At 39.9% G+C, this 24299-nt stretch overlaps 1 protein-coding gene across 8 annotated transcripts; it reads right to left on the bottom strand.

Annotated features, from left to right (window-relative positions):
- Positions 1 to 50: 50 nt before the first annotated feature.
- stag3 (STAG3 cohesin complex component) lies at positions 51 to 22653 on the bottom strand. Of its 8 annotated transcripts, XM_086300352.1 has the most exons (33): positions 22228 to 22381; positions 21989 to 22063; positions 21620 to 21713; positions 20048 to 20266; positions 19231 to 19327; positions 18853 to 18929; positions 18389 to 18452; positions 18248 to 18289; positions 17752 to 17903; positions 16937 to 17134; positions 16314 to 16412; positions 15710 to 15789; positions 15098 to 15205; positions 14700 to 14796; positions 13970 to 14072; positions 13713 to 13816; positions 13468 to 13560; positions 13292 to 13384; positions 12591 to 12803; positions 11729 to 11796; positions 11551 to 11638; positions 10812 to 10892; positions 7920 to 8012; positions 6480 to 6672; positions 5967 to 6100; positions 5402 to 5503; positions 4428 to 4561; positions 4003 to 4125; positions 3497 to 3672; positions 1250 to 1442; positions 859 to 960; positions 652 to 739; positions 51 to 310 (listed from the first exon to the last, which is right to left on the bottom strand). In XM_086300352.1, exons 2-33 carry the CDS (start codon positions 22015 to 22017, stop codon positions 260 to 262), a joined length of 3588 nt encoding a protein of 1195 aa, XP_086156478.1. In that variant the 5' UTR covers positions 22018 to 22063; positions 22228 to 22381; the 3' UTR covers positions 51 to 259. The 8 variants fall into 8 exon arrangements, with proteins under 8 accessions (XP_086156478.1, XP_086156443.1, XP_086156451.1 ...); XM_086300317.1 differs by lacking the exon at positions 22228 to 22381 and adding an exon at positions 22599 to 22653 and having other exon boundaries at positions 18248 to 18452; XM_086300325.1 differs by lacking the exon at positions 22228 to 22381 and adding an exon at positions 22552 to 22570 and having other exon boundaries at positions 18248 to 18452.
- Between the last annotated feature and the right edge of the window lie 1646 nt (positions 22654 to 24299).

Raw genomic sequence — 24299 nt, 5'->3', positions numbered from 1 at the left:
TTTGAAAAATGTGAAACTCGTAAGAGCTGATGAAAGACAGAGGAACCAAGTCCAACTTTAGTGAAACATTTATTCTGAACATCGTTATTTTCAAAACATTCCTATTAATACATCAGAACAGCTTCTAATTCCAGACTTCCCAATCAACAACAAAATTAAGAGACAAAAACAGGTCTGACAGGTGAACAGAAGAACAGATGACTTAATATTCATCACACTGAAACTGTAGAAGTCCTGAACAGATGATCCCCCGCTAACCTCAGTCAAAGAGCTCGTCAAGGACACTCAGTGAGGTGTGACGTGTGGAAGGCTGCAAGCAAACAAGTTTTAGTTTTCAAGGTATGTTGTACTTGATTTAGATTTATGTAACATATTTGTATTCAAAGGGTATAAATATAGCACTAGGAGCAAAGTTCAAAACATCACACATGTGCTTCTTTTCCTCTCATCATAAATAGCTTTGTACATATTTTTTTCTCTGCACAGATCCTACAACTGTGGTCACTGAAGGACCAAAATGAATTTGTGGTGACATGTATATGTTCCTTTTAAAGAATTAATTCATTTGTACCTTAACAGGTGCTGTTAAAACAGATTGCACAGTCATGAGAGAAAGTAAATATGATGTATTTGGGTTTTTTTTGTTCTTACCAGTGTGTATCCAGTGTCAGAGTCACTGTGATAATCTTCAATCTCGTCCTCATCTCTTTCTGAGATGTCATCTTCAATCAGGGAAAGCCTGCGAAGCACACACACAGATCCATTCTGTGATTATTTCTGGTTGAAAATAGCTTTTGTAAAATGGAACATATTCACAATTTAATAGTAAGTATTAAACAGTCTAAAAATCAGTCTTACAAGTTGAGGTGGGAGTTCAGGTCTTGCTGCCTTGGAGAGGGGGTGTTCTTGCTGGAGGAAGCCAGCCGTCTTTTATTGAGTTTCACTTTTCGCATTTGTAACCTGGAGAGCAGCAGAAGACAATTTTCCAACTTCACTGTCTACCTGCTGTATTCTGTGTCTATGATTATGCCTTAATACACAGGGGAAATTAAATTTGTTTCATCATAAGCAAAACTCTGCAGGAGCTTTAATCTTCCTTCTTTTGCTGATTGCCCTTTTGACCAGTAACACAGCACACAGAAAAGAAAGGTACTGACATGAAATCATCTGACCCATGGCAGTAATTTACAAATGCTCGAATCAGAGGCAGCAGATACTGCAGACATGCTGATCATAAAATTTTACTTACCCTGGGGAGAACTCATCCTCTGACTCCGGCTCATTTAAGGTGCTGCTGATATCCGACTCCACGGGTCTTGGTTTCCTGGATGCAATCCGCTTGGCGGGTTGCTTCTGGACAGTGGAGGTGAGGGCTGGGGTGTGCAGGCTGCTCTGGATGCTGCTGTTGTCCAACCAGGAGCCTCTGGTGGTGGACGCTGAACCTGCAGGAGAGACAAGTCACCACACAAAGATGATGACGCTTTAATTGACAAGGTAAAGTAGCAAATTTGCTTCCTGCAGAATTCAGCAGATTCCCAAACACACATGTACATGTGAAGTAAAAATACCAAAGAATAAATGTTTTTAAGGCTTTCGAAATGTGAAGAATGCTATTAATTTTACATCACTGTATTTTGAACAACTATGACAGTTTTGCACTGTTCTCTTAATGGTACCGAGTCATTACAGCAATTCCTGGACTCAAATTCAGATCAACTCCATAAGTTACCACCCAACCCAAACCAACAACAGAAAGAAAATAATGGACACATGGATCATGTGCTAAAAAGAAAAAGAATAATATTCTTGTTATTATAACTGATTACGATAAACGATTTCACAATTTGGGTTGAAATAACTGCTTTGTCCTGACATTTGGGTCACTCCTCCTCTGAATGGCCCCAAATATTAATCAATCCATTTTCTTCCACATATCCAGTTACATGGGGCGAACTAGATAGCTGTCCACTAGGGGTGGGTTTTTATAATCGATTTATCGATTAAAATCGATTCTGGCTTGGATAATGTAAAATCGATTCATTAAAATTCTGAATCGATTTTTTGATATAAATTTATTTTGCCCGAAATGCCAGAATCTCTGGTGACATCTCACAAAATTTCAACAACAGCTAAGACAGTAAATGAGAGCAGGAACACGGATTCTGCACAAAGCCTTAAACACACAGCGCAACCCGCGGATCAGAATCAGTGAGATGTCGCCTTTCTCACAGTCGGGGCTGAAAGCCGACAGCTCGCTGATTCTGATGTTTCGGCGCTTTGTGTTCACGCCCTTTTTGCGCTGATTCTAAAGCTGTTAGTTTGATCTCTCTCCAAACAATATTGACCGAACCAGCAGCAAAAGAAGATCCAAACTACGCTTCACATAAACATCGTCATGAATTCACTCTGACTTTTACTGTTTTGCTTCGACCACGATGCACAGCTCTCTCTCTCTCTTCAAGAACAGTTTCCCGTCTAAAAATCTGTTTTCTGCATTATTCGCTTGCTTGTTACGCACAAGTCTACCGTTGTTTACAGCGCTGTCGGCCGATGTTTTTTTTTTTTTCGTTTTATATACTTCCGAAAAGAAAACCTAATTTCTGCCGTTCAATACTGAACAAATTTAAACTTTTTTAAATTATGCAAAATGCAAAACGCTGTGTCTGTAATAAAACCGCTGTAACTTCAGAGGTGATGTTCATGTGTTGATTAATGGTTTTCTTTCGTTTTTGATGTACTGCAGAATATTTTTATAAAATCCAGAACAGGAAAATCTCCTTCATGTTTTTCCGTGTTTTATCCTCAGCTACTTTGACACAAAGACATCTGCTGTGACGCTCACACCTTTGATAAAGTCTTGCATGTGTCAGCTTCCTTTTTATTGATACAAAAATATGTAAATGTACTGATCTGAATTATAATATTTCTGACTGTCAAAATTTCCCAGATTCAAATCAAATTGAATCGAATCGTGGATCGAATCGATTCGGGACCTTGTGAATCGGAATTGAATTGATTCTAGAAATCAGTGACGATACCCAGCCCTACTGTCCACCCTGGACAGCTAGCTAGTTCATCTCAGGGCTGCCCCAGAGAGACAAACAGAGGGCATGGGGACAACATGCAAACTCCACACAGAAAGGTGGATTCAAACCTTCTTGCTGCAAGGTGGTAGTGCAAACCAGTGCACCAGTGTCATTTTTTTCCATCAATTTGTACATAGCCTCATTGGCAAATAGTAGCTAATACTGAAAATAACAATGAGACACTTCTTAGGATTAAAGAGCACTTCGTTGGCATATATCATGTCCAACAATCATATACCTCTCCTCATCCTCGCCCTCTGACCATAAGACAGGGGTAAGACTGAATTTTCCATTAAATTAAGTTAAATTAAATTGACTTCCCACTTCTAAGCATTTTTTAAAAAACTAATTATCTCTGCTATGACGTAGAGTATATCCATGCAGAGTGTTTGGTGTAGCATGTGCATCACCCTGAGCTGTGGTCCTCCTGCGTTTCACTACAGGCATGTCATGAGAAGGGACTTCGTCATCTCCCTCCTGTTCAGTGGCTTTAGAGGTGGCGCGAGCTTCCAAAGAACGCTGATACAGTTTGACTGGCGGCCAGGAGAGGGCAGCGCTGGGACATGCCGATTTCAGAAACTCAGCTCTGGGAGGAGATGACAGAGAATCAGGATGGGACAAAGACTGAGGAAACCTTTGTTTGCATTTCATTTTCAGTTTCACTGGAATTGAGCAAATAATTGTGAATCTAAGTTAAATGAATAATATGATCAACGCAACGAATATGTAACAAGAATGAAGACACTGTTTTATTTTGTTTTACCTGTAATATAATAATTCATGTGGATTCATGACATCACAAGTATTCTCTCTCAAACTGTTGCTAAGTGAGATTTTTTTTCCTACATATGTATAACATACAGAAATACATGTGCAGTGTTACGAGTGAGCGTGTCTGTGTGTTTTTGCTTCTCACAGCTGGGCGCGGTCCGGCTGCAGTAACTTAAAACTGAACTCGCTGAGGATCTCCAAGAAGGCCACATTTGGATTTGGCTCCTCTCCCTCCTGTGGGTCCCGAAATGCGAAACGTATGCCGTCCCTGATAAAAAAGAAAGACAACACAAACAATCTCTTGACATAAGGAGAAACACAAAATGAACAACCACAGTGTGAAGAATACTGTAATTTCTCTTTACAGTCCTCAAATCTGATGATTTCTTACTAGCTCTGAGTTAATTATTACGGATGATTTCTGCCATAAAGTAGCGTTTTTCTATGTGAAACTGTAGCTGCTTCTAAAAATGCTACCATAGAAGTAACAGAAAAATAAATAAATAGGTAAACTAGGTCATGGTAAGGTTGGCCTGTGTGCATTTGTCAAGAGAAACGTGTGTTACTGACATGTGCAGGGCCACCAGTGGTTTGCGGACACGATGAAGATCAATGCCAAAGCTCATGGCAAGCCTCTTGGCCAAGTCTCTAATCTCAGTGAGATCCTGCCTGCTGTGGTGCTCCGTGAGCATCTCTGAAAACAGCTGAGCACACACAGACATGTTGCATAAAAGGCACGATATATATCTGGATATGCACAAACAAATATTCTGTGTTGGTTAGTTAAGGCTGCAAACTTTTAAGTAATTCAAGTACTGGTTGTAATTATAGAAGAGAACTCCCACATAACCCACGAAAATGAAGAACATGTGTTTTAATTTCAAATTAAGAGACAGTAAATATGTGCAGCTGGTTATTTAAATTGGAAAAACAACTCAGAATGTACTTCAGCTAACACACAAAGTTTATTGTGTATGTGACACTCGTCCTTGCATACAAAAAGGTCACTGATATGGAGCCCTGTATACTTTAGGTAGGTGTTTTATAAAAAAACAACAAAAAAAATTTTTTAATGTGAAAACTGAGGGAAAATCCTCATCAGACTACTGTAATGTGCTTAAGTAACAAATGAAATGATAAACAGTAATACAAACTGTGGGAATTTTTAACCATTAAAACCATTAGGTGATATCTGTTCCTGTCAGCAGTGTACCCACGAATATACAAAACCAGTTAACTGGCTATTTTTATAGTGAAGAAAACTAACTCTGTTATGCTTCGATTGGATAAGTCACAGCAAATCTTAAATATTGTTTGATTTATGACTCCCAAGTTTAAGAGTTTGAAAGCATCTCCCTATCACGTACCTACCGCTGACTGAAACACTAATAACTGTGTTGTTTTTAGAAGACCAGCATGCACTTTTCATCTCACCTTCTGTGCCCCCGCTGTGAGCCTCCTACACTGTGCCAGGGAGGCGCACTGCACAGTTTGATAACCTCTACACTAAATACAAAAGATTACAGTGACATGCAAGTGCACACCTGCTGCAGACTCAGACAGACAGTCTTGGCGCTCTGCACGGGGTTGATGAGCTTGCTCTTGCTCAGAGTCTCTTTGATGATGTCACCAAAGTCCTTAAAGTACTAGCGGAAAAACAAACAAACAAACCAAAAACCAGAAAAACATCAAATCTATTTAATTAACAGCTCTGATAAATGTCTGAAAAAAATTAATCGGACCCACTCTGTTCTAGTCACCTGTGCCTCTTTTAGCAACCGTACTCTCTGACTCATTCCCAGCACCTCGGTGGTTCTAAAACAGATTTTCTCACCCTCCTCCACGCTCTTACACATCCTCTCCATTATTACTTTTTTTATGAATCTGCTTCCCGTCTTTCTATCCCAATTAATTCCCCCAAAGAATGTCGGTCCAACGACTGATCTCCAACTAGATTACTAAAGTCACGACTTAACCTTTTAACACATTTTGCCTACATTCACGCACAACTGTGATACAGAAACAGTAAGAATTGTAATATGTGTAAATATAATGTGTTTGTGGTCATATGTGATAGGCTGGGCTGATAAAACCCAACAATCCCTCCACCTTGTTGTAGTGCTTGAAGACATCTGTGGCAGCAGTTAGGTCCAGCACCCCGTAGATGACCAGCTTACAGTAGCCAGCAAGTTGGTTGCGCTTCTTCTGAAGAAGACGTATCTTCATCTCCTCCTCATCCTCAGCTAAAGAGGAGAGCCAGGTTGGCAGAAATGAGGAGTTAACAGTTTAGAAATGCAGAGATAGAGGGAAAGCATGCTGTGGGGTCTATAAGAGCATGAATGAAAGGGATATTTGGCAGAACATTATAAAATATGGAACAGAAAGTGGATACAGAAGAAGACTTAAAACAAGACATCAAAAACTGTACCCACAGGCAGTGATACAACTAAGCAGTTTCCAAAATATGGTGCAAGCTAATAAAAACTACATCCCTTTCATTATTCAGTTCATTCTGACATCTGCTAACAGTGCTGTCGCTTTGTCAACACTGGCTGACAAAGCGACAAATTGCTTCTGGAAAGTATCACAGTTCATGCAAACATTTATTGAGAGTAGGCGTACATTTTTCAGTTGGTGTCAAGATGCCATGGAGCTCGACGTCTTCGGTGTCAGTGAAGATGTAGTCCAGAAGGAAAGCGGCCAACTCAGACCGCAGAGAATCAGATGGCAGGTGGGCCAGTGCCTGGAGGGCAGGCTTGGAGCGGACTGAACCCACACTGTACAGCAACAGCAAGTCACATAACAGCTCAAATGCCTGTAAGGACAGAATTTATGTTATCCAAATATCAAGACCCAGCTCTATATGACTCCGAAATTAAACTGATGAGTAACTATTTAGTTTGTAAAGAAAATTATAGACTATAAATCTGATTATGTTTGTTTATATGATGACAACAAAAAGAATAACATGATAAATTAACATATATATCTGTGTTTTAATACAAAAACGTAACAAAAATGTGCCAAGCACGACTAATTTTGTAAATGGTGAGCCAAACTAGAGTCAAAAGGTGGCACTTTTGGGTGGCACTCTTGTTCCTTAGTCTCATCAACTGTCACAGATCGTCTCTGGTTTGAAAACATCAAAGGCATCATCACAGGACTTTACTAGCCTGAGTGTGATGCAATGGTGGCTGCATCCATCATTACACACAGCCCCAACATGTTTGAGTAAAACTTATTTAGTGTGTTTTGTACTCTTCACTAAAGTTTGATTGTTTTTAAAAGCCCAAATTTATTATACATCACAGTCTAACTGGTCTAAGGTTTTTGTTTTTGTTTTTAAATATAAGACACCATTGCAATCATCTGCTAAAATGAGGTTTAAGTAAATAAATGAATTTTATCAGCTCATGGGTTTTGAAAAAAAATCACTGCAAACAAAGCCTCACAAATCTTTTTAATCCTTTCACCTCCATACCACCAGGGCAGGTGTTTTTCCTGACAATTTCACACAGGCCAATATATTGTGCATCACTGTATACCGTGTTCTCCATGGTTTGTTTACAGACACTGGACATCTCACTGAGACTTTGGTATAAGTAGGGTGGTGTAAATATTCAAAGATTAAAATCAATTACAATGATTAAGGAACCACAATAATCAAGATAAAAAAATTACCGTCCATCTCTTTGGAAACAGTTTGGCTTCAAGGAGTCCAGCAGCAGCAGCAAACGAAAAGGTTTAATAGCACTCACGATCGTACTGTTTTGAAGAATTGTAATCTGAGTAATTACCAAAAAATTATTGTGATTTTTTGCCATAACTGATCAGTCGCAGTAATTTTCAAACACTTTCATTTCAAGTTATGTTTTGTCATGTCCCACAGGGTGATCTAGGTCTGTTGTTTTGGACCGATATCCTAAGATGGACTTTTGTCTCAGATAGCCAAGTGTAAAGTTGCCTTTAGTTAAAAAATGATATGGCTTCACTAGTACTTCACATATGGGATTGGTGCGCACTGTAAAAAGAAGAAGAAGAAAGACAAAAAAGAGCTCTTACTTGATCTCTGATATCTATCTGATTCAAAGACAAACAATCCTGACAGACTCTGCAGAACGACCGCACCTCCTTCTTCAGGCGCTTCAGTTCTGCCTGGAGTGAGAGAGGCACACAATAACAGAGGAAGACAGATTAAATATTTTCTTATCTTCTTACTAAAGCGTGTGTGTGTGTGTGTGTGTGTGTGTGTGTGTGTGTGTGTGTGTGTGTGTGTATGTTGGCAGGGTTGGGGCAGTTAGTTTTCTAACCTAGAAATTCAGCTCCTTCTACACACCAACAACAGAAATCCTAATTAAACCACTTCAAGTGATAAGATTATTTTGGCTGCTCCCTTATTCACACAGCGTTGCCACAGCAGGTAGCTCGGGTAGCCCCTTTCTGCTATAGCTCACAAGTAGAGCTGGGCGATATGAGATTTTTTCATATCACGATATGTTTTTTTCATTTCAGGCGATAACGATATCTATCACGATATCAGCCAAATAACTATATTTGTAAGATTTAAATGTGTCGTTGCTCACAAGTAAAATGTGAAATAATCAGCAGCTTGTTTTTATTTAAATATTTATTTCCCATAATAAGTTCAACAGGGTAGATGTACTTAAGGAACATGAGACTTTTTCAGATAAATAAAGGCAAATATTGCAAACTACACAAAAGGCAGCCGCTAAAGCGTTTAAGTTTCAAAATAGAACAAACGAAACAGACTAAATTGTCAATTCCACTTAGAAACAAAATATTAATTCTAAAAATAAATCTTAGTTTGTTTTACAGAAGAACAGACAAAACTGACTAACTTTTGTCAATATCAAATAAACTGAGAACTAAAAGGAAATTCTCAATCTCTCCTTGTTGTATAGCTGAGCTTTTCAAACAGTTTTAACAGTTACTTTAGTCTGACAAAAGCCGAATGACGAATTAGCGCTTCCAGTCAGAGACTGAGGCTACGTCCACACGTACACGGGTATTTTTGAAAACGGAGATTTTCCGTTTTCGTTTTAAAAAAATAATCCCGTCCACACATAAAGGCAGAAATGAAGGAAAACGCTGCTATGAACATGCCAAAGCAGCAGGTGGCGCTAGATTCCTAACCGTGCAGAAATATTGGCCAATCAGAAGTCTAGAAGCCTCGGTGGGAAAAAGTAAACAAAGCTGGGGCATAGAAGCAGAACCGAGTCGTATGTGTGGAGGGACAGTAACTGTGTGTATATGTAAGCATTTAAACACTGCAGAGAGTAGAATTAACAGTATTGTAGAAATTCATTTCACCGAAACAATAACGTGGCGCACAGTGTGACGCATGCACCAGTTTATTGTATTTCCAGACTTGCTTTCGGCACAATTTACAGTGCACGCTGCTGTTTTTTGTCAGACTTGAAATAGCCGAAATACCTTCACACTACGGAACTTCTATGGCTCTTCCGTTCGACAATCTCTCCGGCATTGGAACCATCATCTGTTTTCTCTTCGGTCACGCTCGGTTGATTTTTCTAGTCGGCGCACTCATTTCCTCCATTACGCGCTGGCTCCATTACCCGCTGGCTGCTTCCCAAACAAACACACGTGCAGCTTGGCACTTGTGCGGTACGTAACAAGTCACGCGACGTGACGCTGCGGCTGTGATTGGTTCGGCTCTGCGCTACTTAATTTGGATTGGCTGACCTTTTTTTTTTTTTTAAGAGGACAAGAGCGGCGAGGTCTATCGCGATAGCTTAATTTCTCTATCGAGTAAAAGTTATATCGCGATACATATCGTTATCGTTCTATCGCCCAGCTCTACTCACAAGAGATTCGTGTCTCCTTCCAGACTTGGCCCAGGAAACTTTTGCTTTTGGCAAGCATGGAACCACCTGTTAGAAGTAGCATCTGTACATTTTGAATTGTTGGTGACACAATCTTCAAGATACATCTTCAGAGTTTTAAAGGTAGAATCTGACGCTCCCAGTCTCCTGTCTTTGTTAACTATGTCAAAGCAGTCTGTGACACACACACACACACACACACACACACACACACACACACACACAAATCCCCGTTTATCTTTATCTAGGCCTTGTTACAGCCCCTCAGTTGAAGAAAGTGTGTACAATAATGTACACACTTTCTTCTTTCTTCTTCTCAGTTAATCAACAAGCCATTTCATCTCCTCTCCCGTTATGATCCTTTTGGCTGAACTCATTATTTGAAACTTTGTTTAGAATGAGCATCCACCACTGTAACAGTAATAATGTGATACCAATGGGAAAACACAATTTAAGTGCACACAGGAAGAGAAAAAGCTGTGCGAGTCATCAATCAAAACATGAACAGACAAGGAATGAAAATGACTGATCAAGAGGAATGGATCTGGATGTGTTCTCTCTGGAACAGTGTTGAGAAAAACACACAAATGGCTGCATGAGTAATAATGACATGCTCAGTGTGTGTAAAAAATGAGTGAGAGAAAAACAGCAGAAAAAGTGAAAACGAGCTCAGAAAGACAGAATAGAAACTAAAGAGAAGCAAGAATGAGACAGGAAACACGTGAAGACAATCAATAAGAAAAAGTGTGAAGCGGTGGGAAATAAATATCCGAGTGTCGCTGTGGGCTCAGATGCACTCTAACAGACTGTTGCGTTAATTGCCTGCTGTCTGCGCAGCTGGTGAATTGTTCGACAACACAGACAAGAAAAGCTTAACAATCACACAAGAAGGCCACCAGCACGGTCGCCTAGGGCTGCCTGTGATGTGATAGCCATTATGAAAGTATTAATCATGCAGCTTAGCTTATTTCATGCAGGTAGACTGACACTACCGGGACCCATAACCGAAAGTTTATCTGAGAATAAAGATTCAGATCATTTGAAACCTTGTTGGAGGACAAACAGCGGTTTTATAACATGAGACCAGCACCTCAGTTGGCTTGGAGTTCACCACATTCACTTTGGCCCACATCAGGTGAAAAGCTACACACTTCATAGCTGGCACCATCAGCTGAAATGACACAAAAGAGAGTTAAAATTGACCTTCAATTAGAATAAAATGTTTTCCTTAAACTACTCCTGTACAAAAACCTAAAAACATGACATGAGAATTAAGGGATCACATTTTTAGCCTTGCAATTCATATGACATTCATGTTTTGTTAACTAGAAATTCATTACATTCCCCATTTTACTTATTCCATCCATCCATCCATTCGCTTCCGCTTATCCTTTTCAGGGTCGCGGGGGGCGCTGGAGCCTATCCCAGCTGTCATAGGGCGAGAGGCAGGGTACACCCTGGACAGGTCGCCAGTCTGTCGCAGGGCCAACACACAGGGACAGACAACCATTCACTCGCACATTCACACCTAGTGGCAATTTGGATTATCCAATTAACCTATCCCCACAAGCTGCATGTCTTTGGACGGTGGGAGGAAGCCGGAGTACCCGGAGAGAACCCACGCAAACACGGGGAGAACATGCAAACTCCACACAGAAAGACCCCGGCCTGATGGTGGAATTGAACTCAGGACCTTCTTGCTGTGAGGCAACAGTGCTAACCACTGTGCCACCGTGCTGCCCATTTTACTTATTATTTTCATAAAATGGCACTGCAATAGTCATGACATTCACAATCCTCCCCCTCAAATATGAAACATTGGCAGAAACCTCCTTATCAAGCTCTCTGGATTCCATCCGGCTCTTCAGCAGCTCAAGACAGGAATCAAACAGCTTCCAGGCAGTCGGGTCCTTAGCACTGGAGATAATGCACACACACGCAATACAGTTGCATACTTCTGTGTAAGAATTATTTAATACTATTGTCGCATGCATTATAACAGCATACCTGCTAAGGGCAGCAATCCTTTTTAAGGCAGTGGCTCCACTGTATGTGTCATCATCATCTGCAATACCCTAGGTCACAAACACAAAATGATACAGATAATAGTTCCACATCGATATTATTTCAGTTTTTGTTTCCAGTTTTCATCATACATTATTAGTATCTCAGTAAAACTAAATAAAACTCATGCAATACTACACCAATCCAACAAAAAAAACCCAAACTAAATTCTTGTAAAGTTTCTGATCTATTTTCTTTCATAAATACAACTGATATTAAACATGTTTCATATGAGTCATACTGACATAATTCCTCTAAAACAGCACAGCTTTCAGACTGCTTTAAATGCCACCCCCCACCCGCATGCTTTGCAAGCCTTCTGTTTACAAAGGGCAGCCAATCATAACAAAGCCAGCTTAAAGGGAAGAGAGACAAATTAGCTATATTGGCTTGACAGAGGATGAACTGAGGGGCAGCAACGAGGCCCAATACAACCTTTTAATTAAGATTATTTTACAGTGAATCAAGCAAAGCTACTCTAGTCCAAGACATGAAAATATGGACATAAAATAAGCATAGTACATCCCCTTTCTTGAGGAATCTGTCCTTGTAAGATAATACATACTTACATACATTATTATATGTATTTTCTGTATGTATGTCTTATATACATAACTAAATTTGTATTTATTTAGCACCTTTCAAAACCAGGATAACAAAGTGTTTCACAACAAAAAAAACCCAAAACAGAGGATTAAAAACAAGAAAACATAATGTATTACATTTCAACAAAACTTGCATTTAAGTATACAGTATGCACATGCACAATATAAAATGTATCTGCTGGTATGCAAGCATCACTGACACACTCTCCAACCTGGAGCAGGTCATTTACGTAGGTGCTGAAACATTCGGTAAGGACATCAAACAGCTGGCTGAATGCCATTTGTGCGCGGGAGGAGAAGGTGTAGCAGTCGGAGCTGAGAGCGCTGACCAGGTGGGCGCAAGCCTCCAGTACGGCGACCTCTGTGTGCTTCTCCACAATGCCACATACCTGGGACAGCAGCAGGTCCAAATGCTGAACAGAAGAAGTAGAATATGAATGTAACGCTTAGGATAGTAATTATTTAAAGGTAAATCGCTTGCCCTCCCACTCAAAGACACTGAACTGAACCACTGGTTCAGCATCTGGCTGAGGAAATCTCTAACTGCAGGCAAGCTTAAAACTCACAGCTGGCATGACCTGAAAGTCAGCCACTGTTTAACTGTGGACCTGACAGGCTTCAGTTCATTTTCCTCTAATATTGGAATATTATATTTGCATTAATATTAAGATGCTAAATCATAAAATAATAGCTCCAAAATAAAAGAAATAAAATTGTCTTTGAGCATTGGTAGCCTCTTTTTCTCTTTAAGCCATTAAGCTTAATTATTACCATATAATTCACATTGAGCGTGAACTAACTTGGATACTGAATAAGAGAAAAAAAATATAGAAGCACAAATACTTTCTAAATATATTTCATTACATATTGACGACAATAAACACATTTCTGGTCCTCCTACCTTTTCCAGCCACTGAGCACTGCTGTACATCTCCAGGTCAAAGTACAGGGGAGCTTTGAGGAGCAGTTTCACGTTCTTTGCATCCGCTGAGTACTGCAGGTCAGTATAAACATAAACTCTTCTTTTAAAATTTAAAGCAACAATAAAAAAAGCTGAATATTTGTATTTAAATGAACCTTGGCAAGCAGCTGTGGCAGTAAAGGGATGAAGTGTGTTGTGATGCGTCTCTTGTCTTGTTCCTGGATTTTCTTATCCTTCATACTGAGGTTCTAATCCCACATGACCATTCAGCAATCAATCACAGGCAAGTTTAGTGGAGAAAATGTGCAAAATGTGTCATAAAATATTTCATTTACAGCCTCCACTGTTCCATCAAACACAAGCCACACAGCATTATTCTTGCATTTGAATGTGTCACCACCTTTTTGCCCTGAGTTCTCCCAACAGGTGGGGTTGCCTGTGCTGCCTGTCTGATCGCACACATCATCAGCTCTATGAGCACACCCTCCTCCTCATACATCAGTTCTGACAACACAAAAACAGACAGTTGAAGAAACAGAGTAGCAACAAAAAGGAGCAGCTAACACTAACTTGCCATTTTTATTGGTGCTGGGGAAAAATGGCTACGTGCTTAGGCTCATACTCTTGTCATGTTTACAGTTTTATCTTGTTCCTCACCATCATCTTGTAGCAGGAAAGTGGTCATTGTCTCCCAGTCTCTCAGCTCAGATCCTGCCACATGCCAAAGGCTGTCCACCAGATATGCCCCATGCTCATGGAACTGTTAGGAGAATGGATTTTTTAGCATGTGTCTCCACATCAAAGGAGCCAAGTGAGGTGGTCTGGATATCTGATAAGGATGCCTCCTGGGTGCCAATTTGGCAAAGGTGTTTTTGACATTATACTGGGAGGAAGCCCCATACAAGACCCAGGGCAAGCTGGAGCAATTACATCTCTTGGCTGTCTCAGTGCCTCAGTGTCACCCCAGAGGAGCTGGAGGAGGTGGCTGTGGACAGCAAGCTCTGGGCGTCTCCCCGAGACTGCTGCCCCCAGACTAGCAGCAGAATATGGTTGGATTAATTTTTTCATAAGAAAATTTTACAGTGTGTTAATAAGTATTATATAGTCTCTATATTTGAAATTAAGTCAGAGTTAAAGCATGTCCTCCTGCGTCTGCGCTGGTCAAGACTAGTTTCCCTGATGTTACACAGATGTTTAGGGTCACCATTTGTCAATCTATGATGAACTCTTGCCAGAAAGCTGATGCGTTCACAGAAAGGTTAACAGGTTTGACCAACTTGAGTAACATCTTCTTGGCTCCGCTCTGCATTTTTGTACTTTCATATCGCCTTAAATTCCAAACAGAGGAGAATGAAAGAGAGGGGGCATAGAGAGAAAGAAATACTACCTCACTCTGGATGAACAAGGAGATGAGGATTTGAAAAAAGGCTGCATTGTTGGCTTTGTCATTCTCCTGGCTGTGACTGGTAATCACACTTTTCAGCCTAACATAAACACATAAAATAAAAAACAAGAACATTTTACATAATATTAACTAAAAATACAAAAATTCAAAAAAATAAAATACAAAAAAATAGAAAAAAAAAATTCTATACAAACTACATGTTTGCATAGAATTTCCACTTTATTTTTGAGGGTCAGTAATGAATTAGTAAATCCAACAAAAATTAGAACATTTTTGTAAAAGAAATATGCAATAAATAAATAAATAAATAAATAAATAAATAAACAGCAACATTTACACTTCTGTAACCACTTCTGCGACCAAGTGTGGTTAAAGCATACTTGCTGTATAGGAAGCCACCAGCTGCAGATGCCAGACCTCGGTGTGAAGCGTAAACCAGTGGATAAATGTGGCCACACTCCTCTTCGTCCAGTCCTTCATCTGTTCTCCTGCAAGTACACACATAAAAATGTACTGATCAACTGAGGTACATACACTAGATAAAGAAGATGACAAACATTTCAAAAACCAGCAGTTTCAGTTCATTTTTGTTCATCTTTTTGATTTCCCCTAAAAACATCTAATTTCACTGCAGTCAGAGGTGTGAGATGTTGGCAAGCATTAGATCACGACTGATGCTATGAATCATCAGCAATCATGACCAAGCAGAGTGCAGGAGTTATGTGGAACCATCACATATGTTGGTTGAGTAAGCATCTTTATATTTAAAATAAGAAACTGGGTGTTAAAGTTTCTTATTCTGACTTCTAAACGAATGCTAAATGTGTGAAAACAAGACTGAATCACAGAATTGGATATGACTTTTCTGTGATGCAACTCAAAAGTATACACTTCCGGCATTAAAATGTGCTATATTTGGTATACTTTGAGCTCCAACTTTTCCTCAGATAATGAGAACAAAGCATGGGGACGAGAGAGAAAAAGCCCTTTACTGTTGGATCAGCAGCAGCAGATTGACCACTTCCACTGCCACGTCTGGGTCCTTGTCCATCACCATGCTGAGAATTCTCTCCTAAACACACACAGACATTTAGATATGCAGTGGCACATAAACAGAATACTGTTCAATCATGCCAACAGACATTCAGTAGCTATGCATAATGCACCCACATCAACAGACATACATTCACACACACGAGCCCCATCATTAGGCACTAAGCCATGGCATAAATACCATTTATCTGCTGCAGCACATGTGGCTTAGGAGGGTTTTTATATGTTTGAAAAGAGCTTATTAACCATCAGTAATTGGCAGCAATTAATGCACCCAGACATATGCCCAGACAAAGGATAAAACCATAACAACAAACAGGAATGGTGGAAAAAAAAAACCTCAAAAGGGAAGAAAATACAGGGAGGAGGCACAAAATACTGGGAGGGAAGACATAGGCAGACAACAAAATAGAAACAATAGAAAAAGCTGAAACAATAGATTAAAAGCAGATGCTGAGACAGGCAGACAGTCAAGAGGGAGAAAGAAAAGAGGGAGACAAGAAGAATTAAATGGGCCGAGTCCAATCCAGAGGGATGCCTCACTTTAAATCTGCTGGTGAAAAGCTCCAGGCGCCCAATGAATTCCTTCTCCTGGTACAGACCCTGCAGGGCACGCACACACTGCAGACGCACCGGACTTTGCTGAGGGCGAGGAAAAAACAGAGTATGGTAACACTCTTTCTATAACCTGAATACAGACTTGTGCTCAAGCCTGTACATAGTGGAATTTCTCTTTGTGAAAATGTGAGTCTTCCTTTGTCTGTACATATTCTGCCATAGTGTCGTCTGTAGGAAGTCTACAAGAGCATGAATACCAAAATTGAAGGTTCTCATTGAGGGAAAAAGGAATTTCACATAAAATTACTTCCATCTCTACTGTTGGTTGCACTCAGTGACAAATGATGCTGTTTAATGTGAATAAAGGGATGACATTACAGGAAGTTGTCAGGGTTTTTAATATTCCACCCTTCACCAGAGAAAAAAAACAATCTACTTTTTAGGCGGAAATTAAGCTTAAAATACATATTTGTTTATAGAATGGTCAAAAAGGACAAGACAACACCGAGACTTTGCTATAACTATTTGCAGACAAACAGTGCTTACATGCAGTCACCCTTCCAAAAGTCAGTGGACATACACTTTTTGTCCTCTCTATGTGTGTGTACCTTGTCATGCATGGTCCATCCCAGATATTTAAGACATCCGTCATTAAGGAAGTCCTCAGGGTCCATTTTCAACCAAAGGCCCAACTCTTCAATACACACTCCCCGGATCTCAGGCAATTGGTCCCGATAACGATGCACAAACACACCACGGAAAGTGGCATTCATCATGGAGGACAGCTCCTCTCTGTTTTCTCGCAACTACAACACACAAATATCAAATAGAGCCACTCAGACACACACATACTGTACAGAAAGACTAAATAAATGAGTCCACCAGGACTCCAACACTGTCGGTATATTGATCTGCTGTGGTAACCATCTTTTGCTGAAGTGGGCAGAATAAATAGCAACGACCATTCCTTATAGAACAAAAGGTGATAACTCTGATGATTATCAGATTAACATAGGCACAAAAAACTGTATAAATGCTACTTTACATATTTTACTATTCCTCACAGAGCGTGCACTTCCTGTTGTCCCTGTACTTGCACAACTCAAAAATTAACATGAGCAAAATAGGAAACGTCAGCAAGCACTTAAATCAGATAAGCAGAAGAGAATGGATATTTTGTTAGTAAAATACAAACTATTTCAAACATGACAGCCATTAAACAACCTGGGCAACAAGAGAAGAAAATGTTGGTGTAGTGATGCCAATAATTTTAATTATGTTAAGGGATATTTGCAAAAAATGTTCTTCAATTACTTTTTTCCTAAAGCAGATGTCACAGCTTTAATGTTGTGACCTATGTGTTAACGAAAAAGTGGCTGTGTCTCTAAACTTTTGTTTTTCTTTGTGTGTCTACATGTGTCACCTCTTTAACGGTGGCCTGCAGTTCCTCCAGTCTGTCAGAGGCTCTGTCGTGCGCCCTCTTGCTGTTTTCCGTGTTGTATTGCTGCTGGGTGGTCTGCAGCTGAACAGAAACTACTACAGCTACTTCCACCAACCCCGTCATCAACTTTATGGCTAGCAGAGGAAAACATGGAGATAGAAAAGTCTATAAAGTACTCTCAAACAACATATTATTGCAGAAGGTGTATGTACTTTTTATTGACAAGTACAAAAGCGCAAGTATATTCTTACCAAAAATCAAACCTGCCCAGACTAACCTAATTTTTGATATGCTGCTAAGCTTTATTTGACCTATTATTAATAAAACCTATTAATTAACACACTGCATTAGCAGATTAAAGGCACTCTATGTATCAAGTACAAAAGTAAATTGCACTGAACTACCTTAATCAAAAACTATGCTGTTATAAGTGTTTGTATGCCTTTCTTTTTTTATACACATGAATCAGATCGCTCACCAAGCAGGGTACTGGTGTGTCTGAAGGCTCGGACCTGGGAGTCTGAGAGGCCGGTGAGTAGAGCCAGCAGGGAAGGGAAGAGGTATTCATCATAAACAAGGCTATTCCGACAGGAGCGCACAAGAACCCTAGCAAACTCACACAGGCCTGCTTTGAAACGCTTCAGCTGGGGCCCTGGAGTGCACAGAGGGTAGTTCACTGAATCCTGGAAGAAAAGGGGGGGAAGCAGAGAGACAAAGAGCTTTAAGCTTCCTATTCTATGCTTCATGTAGTTATCTGAAGCACAAACTTCTGGTTTGTTCCGCTAATGACAATTACATCAGTGGAAAACCAAAGTGATTAACTCATTAATGTGTCCATTTATCAGCATTAAATTTTAATGAGAGTTTTCCATCATGCTGTGCTCCAACCTTCAGATCACAATCTCTTGAGACATGAAGGCTATTAAAGTTTCTGAACTAATTCCAGAAGGATGATTTGTAGGCAGAAGACAGACAAAGACTACAAACTACATTCAAACTTTCATTCCTGTAGGAACAAGCTTTATATTTTAAATACATTTTAACCAAACTACAGCTGAACTGCTTTCTTCCCCTTTCCCTCACCTCATTGAACTCTTTGGTTAGGGTGCTGATGATCTCAGCATTTTGCATGCTGTCAAACATCTTTCTGGTAACAACACCTGGACATGAAAAAAGTTAAAGGATAAAGAAACGTTCCAGATTTGGAAATTAAGTAACCCCCCCTCAGATGAACCTAATATTACAATAATTAGAATACTTCACCTAGTAATAATTTCATCTACACGATTTCCTCTCATTTTCATTCCACTCTTGCAAAATATCAGTTTTCTCGTCTCAACATTGCATCATTGGGTTACTAGCAGAAACGCTATTGATGACTGAGTCAAAATTTCAATCTCTAAAACTTTCACCCCCACCCCCTCTACTACCCATCTTCTGGCCTGTCTTTTAACCTCTGACCTTTGCATCCGCAGGACTGAACAATGAAGTTGATGAGCACCAGCAGTCCCGCCTCTTGGCTCCGCTTATAGCTGTCCAGCCACTCGTCTACCACCGTCTTAAGATTGACAGGGAGAAAGCAGCCAGTGAAAATGCTTCATTCAGATCAAAGAGCAGATACACACGTTAAGAATATATCAGTCAAACAACATTACTGATTTCAGCTTAAAAACTGGCTTTTTATATGCTCTGCACTATAAGGCGGGAGCTTTTTATTTCCTGGTTAAATCTAAATTGCAGTATGGCAGACACCCATTCACAGAAGCCATTCTCTTGATACTGGAAGTGTAACCTATTGTAAAGCAGTCAACTTTAGCTGAGAACTGTGAAACCTTTTCAGAAGAGATTTCTTTAACTTCCATTTGCCAGAATTTCTGAATGTGCATAATGAGCCTCCCCCCAGAGTCCCCGTCTGCATTGTCTTGCAGTTCTACACTGTAGTGACAGACAATTTATTACTGTATTTCTTTTGTTATGCTGCCTTTCTTTTGTAGTCTTTACCCAAAAGCAGCTATAGCAAGAACAATACTTGGGATAGACAAGTGCTGTCAATCATTGACTACATGGTCCAGTGAGAACACCCGTCTCTCTTAATGTATCAGAGTCACTTGTGTAGGATCACATCAGTCAGCCACTGACAGCACATGATAACCCCTCATTGTCAGCTTCTTTCTCTTATAATTACACATGCTTCATTCAGTACCCCCTCCCTTCATGTGTTTATCTCTAAGCTACCTTCCCCCTTCCTTCCACACTCCTCTGCTTGGGGTTTGCTCACCACCATGGCACTCTTTCCAGAGCAGACAGCATCATAGATATCCTTTGCGCTGATAATCTGGCTCTCCTCGTTCATGCTCCTAACAGATCTAGCAGAGAGCTGCATGGATGTCCCCTGGGAGACGGATTGTGGGGAAGGACCTGGAGGGGTGGGAACTGAGCTGCCACTGGGGCTGGACATCCCCTTCAGTGCAGCATTATGCCTGGTTCTCTTGGGTGGCTTGAGATGAAAGAGATTTATTTAAGGATTTAGAATGCATTTTGCTTGTGATCTGAACAAGCAACATGCCAAAATAAAGTATATTAGACATCTATTATAGTGTTGTTGTCTTTTTGCTGATGACACAGTGATTACCAGTTTGGCCACAGAACCTGGAGCAAAGTATTGTGGATATCTGGATGACTTTGATGTTTTACTTCAGTTAAACACCAAGAAAACAAAATATTTTTTATTTTATTTTATTGCTATCAGGCAGGGACAACAACAGGTAGTGGTAAGTGGTAACTGTACTGAATTTGTAAATGAATACAAATACATAGGGATAGTGATTGATGAAAAACTATCATGGGAATCAAGCATAAGTGTCATTAAAAAAAAAAGGATTATAACATTTATACTTGATGAGAAAGTGGAGTCAGTTTGATGTGGGCAGATATATATTGTTCTTTTTTTTATTGGTAATTTGCTGAGAGCACTCTAACTTTTTGTTTTACTGCAATCTCACCTCCCTTACATGGGAGGCACGTCAGCAACAATACAGTCAACAAGTCAGCAACTTTGGGAAGAGTGGTGTAAAAGGGGTGAGAAACCATCAGTGATGAGTTACAGGCTCTTCATGGTGAATACACCATCAGCATGGACATCTAAAGCTCAGAGGTCTTTTATACCTAATCGCATATTTCTGATGAACAAGTCTAGGTGACATGATATGATGTGGATGTTACTTGCAGATAGCTGCATTTGATTTTTGCTGATGCTTCTGCTAATGTCTTTAATCTTGGTGAAAAACCCAGTGACAATATGACAAACTAGTATACTTTTAACATCAGTTCAAAGCCTGGATGAATGGGGAGGATTGCATCAAGGTAGGGCATATGGCCACCAAATGAGGATCATTAAGAATGTGGAGACAAAGTTTGAGAGGCAAGCTTGAAATGGTTTTGACATGTGTAGAGGAGAGATAATGGATATACTGGACAAAGGATGTTGAATATGGACCTGCCAGACAGGAGGAAAGAGGAAGACCACAGAGAAGGTTCATGGATGTAATGAAGGAGGACATGCAGAGGGCAGGTGTGACAGAGGAGGATGCTAGGGACAAGGTGAGATGGAGGCAGATGATCTGCTGTGGCAAACCCTGAGGGGAGTAGCCAAGAGAAGAAAGCGAATAGCTGTGCATGTAATGTCTTTTCTGTTGTAGTTGTATTCGTCTGACAGTCACCAAGTGACACAAATGGAATTTCTGAAAGGTCTATAAATACAACATTTGCAGCTATTGTGATGGCAGATTTATCTTTTACAATCACTAATAAAAAAGCAGAAAGTTATTTTAAAGAGAAAACAAAAATCCACCTGCTTAGATACTGCTGGTTTTCTTCGCTTTGTTCCTTTCATGGTGGCCTCATAGTCACTGCCTGAGTCAGTGGGGGAATCTAACTCCTCAAGACTAAAAGACAAGGGAAATAATTGACAAGTTAGACAAAAAAAAAAAACCAGCTTTACTGTGATGAATTTAAATGAAGGGTGATAAGAAAACAGGCAGGTATCATTATGAAAAAGTAGAATTATTATACAACCCTTAAGCTATTAGCTTCAGCCAGAGCACCCAGAGCATTAGTAGCAACTTTCACAATGCTTTTTAATATGAACGCTGTCAAATTAGAATTATTATTTTATTTTCTCTTAACCTTTTGACATTTTAACACAAAGTATCAGCATTACCTGTCCAAAGCTGAACTCCCACTTGCCATTTTGGCTGAAGGAATGTACCAGACTCACTATATTCAGGAGTGGAGGCTGTGAAGAAAGATACAGTATAAAATAAAATTAGCAAGATGACAAGCTAAACTTCATTAGCCTGTTTGATAAACTCAACTTATGAAGCTCTTAAGACGCACTTAAAGTATTTCAAATGAAACTACTCAATAACCACCACTAGCAGATTAAGGATATCAGTTTACCACTTGATAATATAGTTAGTGTTGAGTAATTTTCTGCCTTGGCTAACTTTTCTTCCTCCTAAACTGCGAACTGCCGAAAGCGCGCCGCTGTGGATTGTTACTAGAAGGTGATTGGTCCTGGCAGAAAATAACTCGATGTTCATTGGTCAATTCTTCTGCATGGTTGTCTAGTAGTATTGGCAATAAATGGTACCAGTTAAACATATCTCCGTGACTCGCAACCCTTTCACCTTGCAGCTAATTTACTCTTGTGTTCATATAGATAGTTTTCATTATGTATATTGTGTTCATAGGTTTCATGGTTGCATCCATAGCTTGTAGCACCCTGAGGTGGTTGACTGGTCCCTGCCCCGCCACCGCAGGATCCTCACCCCTCAGTTCCCAGTTGGTCCATTGTTCTGTGTTTGAAAGGCTGTGACCAGCGTCAAAACAGCCTGGGTGAAACACAACTTCTGGTCTTCACCTTCAAAATAAAATATTGATGTTCTCATGTAAATCACATGAGATTAATCTAAAGCAGGGATCTCAAACTTAAATGAGCTGTGGGCCACTGCTGGTACGGTCATTTCATTGGAGGGCCACTTTAGTGTACAAGTAGTACAAAAAACCCGAAAAACAAGAAAACACCTACAAATATTTGCAAAAACTTGTGTTTTGTTTGTTTTTTAAAATGTCAAATATTGTATAACCAGACAAAACTGCAAATGTGAACGGAATTTTCTTTTTCTTACTCTTAACTAACTGAAGCCTTTTATCGAACTACCAAATAAACAAATTGGTGCTCTCTTTCTGGCCAGACATGTACTGCTATATTTTGTTCGCATTTAACAAAATAAAAATGGAGACAAGTGTACACATTAGTTTTCTTTACAAATAACTCTCTCGCTGAACTGACACAGCCAATGATTACAAAACAATAATGCAGACTGTCATATAACTAATATTAGACCATGTGTACTGTTTCTCTGGGAAAAGGGATCCTCTTGTCCAACATATTAGGGCAATATCCCACATGAACGGTGACTTATAGATGCATTCATAGTGGAATTCAAAGATGATCGACAGAACAGCCAGTGAAATAACAGTTAGTTAATAGCAGTTATTGCAATAGAAAATGTAAAAGCAGGAAAGTATAAAGACAAACTTTAGCTTCCATGTATGCTGATAAATCCTCTTTCAGCTGCTCCCTTTAGGGGTCACCACAGTGGATCATCTGCCTTCATCTGTCTCACCTTATTCCTAGGATCCTTCTCCATCACATCAATCATCTTCATGTCCTCTTCCACTAAATCCATGAATCTTCTCTGTGGCCTTCCTCCTGCCTGGCAGCTCAATCTTCAATATCCTTTGTCCAATATCCCTCCTTTGCACATGTAGCCTTGCCTCTCTAACTTTGTCTTCAAACTGTCCAACCTGAGCTGTCCCTCTCATGTACTTAGTTTAACCTTGTCCATTCTCATCACTTCGACTGAAAATCTTAGGATCTTAAAGCTGCTCCCTCCTATCTTTTTGTCAGCATTACCATTTCCAAACCATAAATCATAGCAGGACTCACTAATGTCTTATAAAAAAATTTCTTGGACCCTTGGTGCTGCCCTTCTGTCGCAAATCATCCCTGACTCCTCTCCACCTACTCCACCCCCTTTTCACTGTCCGTTGCTTGGATGGCTTGCCCCAGGTATTTAAACTCATCCACCATCTCTGCTCCTTGCAGCTCCACTGTTACACCTGTCTCCTGCTCATTCATTTACTCTTGTTTAACTTGAGGTAATTTTTTAAAAAATCACTCATGCATACATCAGTTTTTGCACTATTGTGGCACTTCTACTTTAGTTATACTCTTTATCTATTGTAGACTACTATTTTCGCTGCTGCTGTAAAACAGTTTCCCTTGTGAAATGAATGAAAGTATGAATCAAAATTGGGACTCTTTCTTTCAAATGCTCAAAAATTGTAATAAAAACATGATTATACGGTTGTTGTTTTTGTTATGTCCTTACGTAGTCTTTCTGGCTGTCCCATCAACTACAAGCATCCCCTTTTATTTTGACAGCAGCCCTCCTTCCGGTATC

The sequence above is a fragment of the Aulonocara sp. 'chitande type north' Nkhata Bay genome, linkage group LG2 (genome assembly GCF_057382095.1).
Source record: "Aulonocara sp. 'chitande type north' Nkhata Bay isolate Kocher_YH1m ecotype deep benthic linkage group LG2, A_spYH_male_GT1.1, whole genome shotgun sequence".
Classification (NCBI taxonomy): domain Eukaryota; kingdom Metazoa; phylum Chordata; class Actinopteri; order Cichliformes; family Cichlidae; genus Aulonocara; species Aulonocara sp. 'chitande type north' Nkhata Bay.
This window is presented reverse-complemented; position numbering and strand designations above follow the sequence as displayed.

What these genes read in the sequence shown, in the direction of transcription:
- stag3 (XM_086300317.1), bottom strand. Translation starts at nt 22,017, where the DNA reads ATGGCAAGTGGGAGTTCAGCTTTGGACAG. An exon ending in CCAGAGAGCTTGATAAGGAG is followed by an intron (nt 10,893 to 11,550) that starts GTTTCTGCCAAT and finishes GTGTCATTTCAG; the next exon opens with CTGATGGTGCCAGCTATGAA. An exon ending in CTTGACACCAACTGAAAAAT is followed by an intron (nt 6,101 to 6,479) that starts GTACGCCTACTC and finishes TCTCCTCTTTAG; the next exon opens with CTGAGGATGAGGAGGAGATG.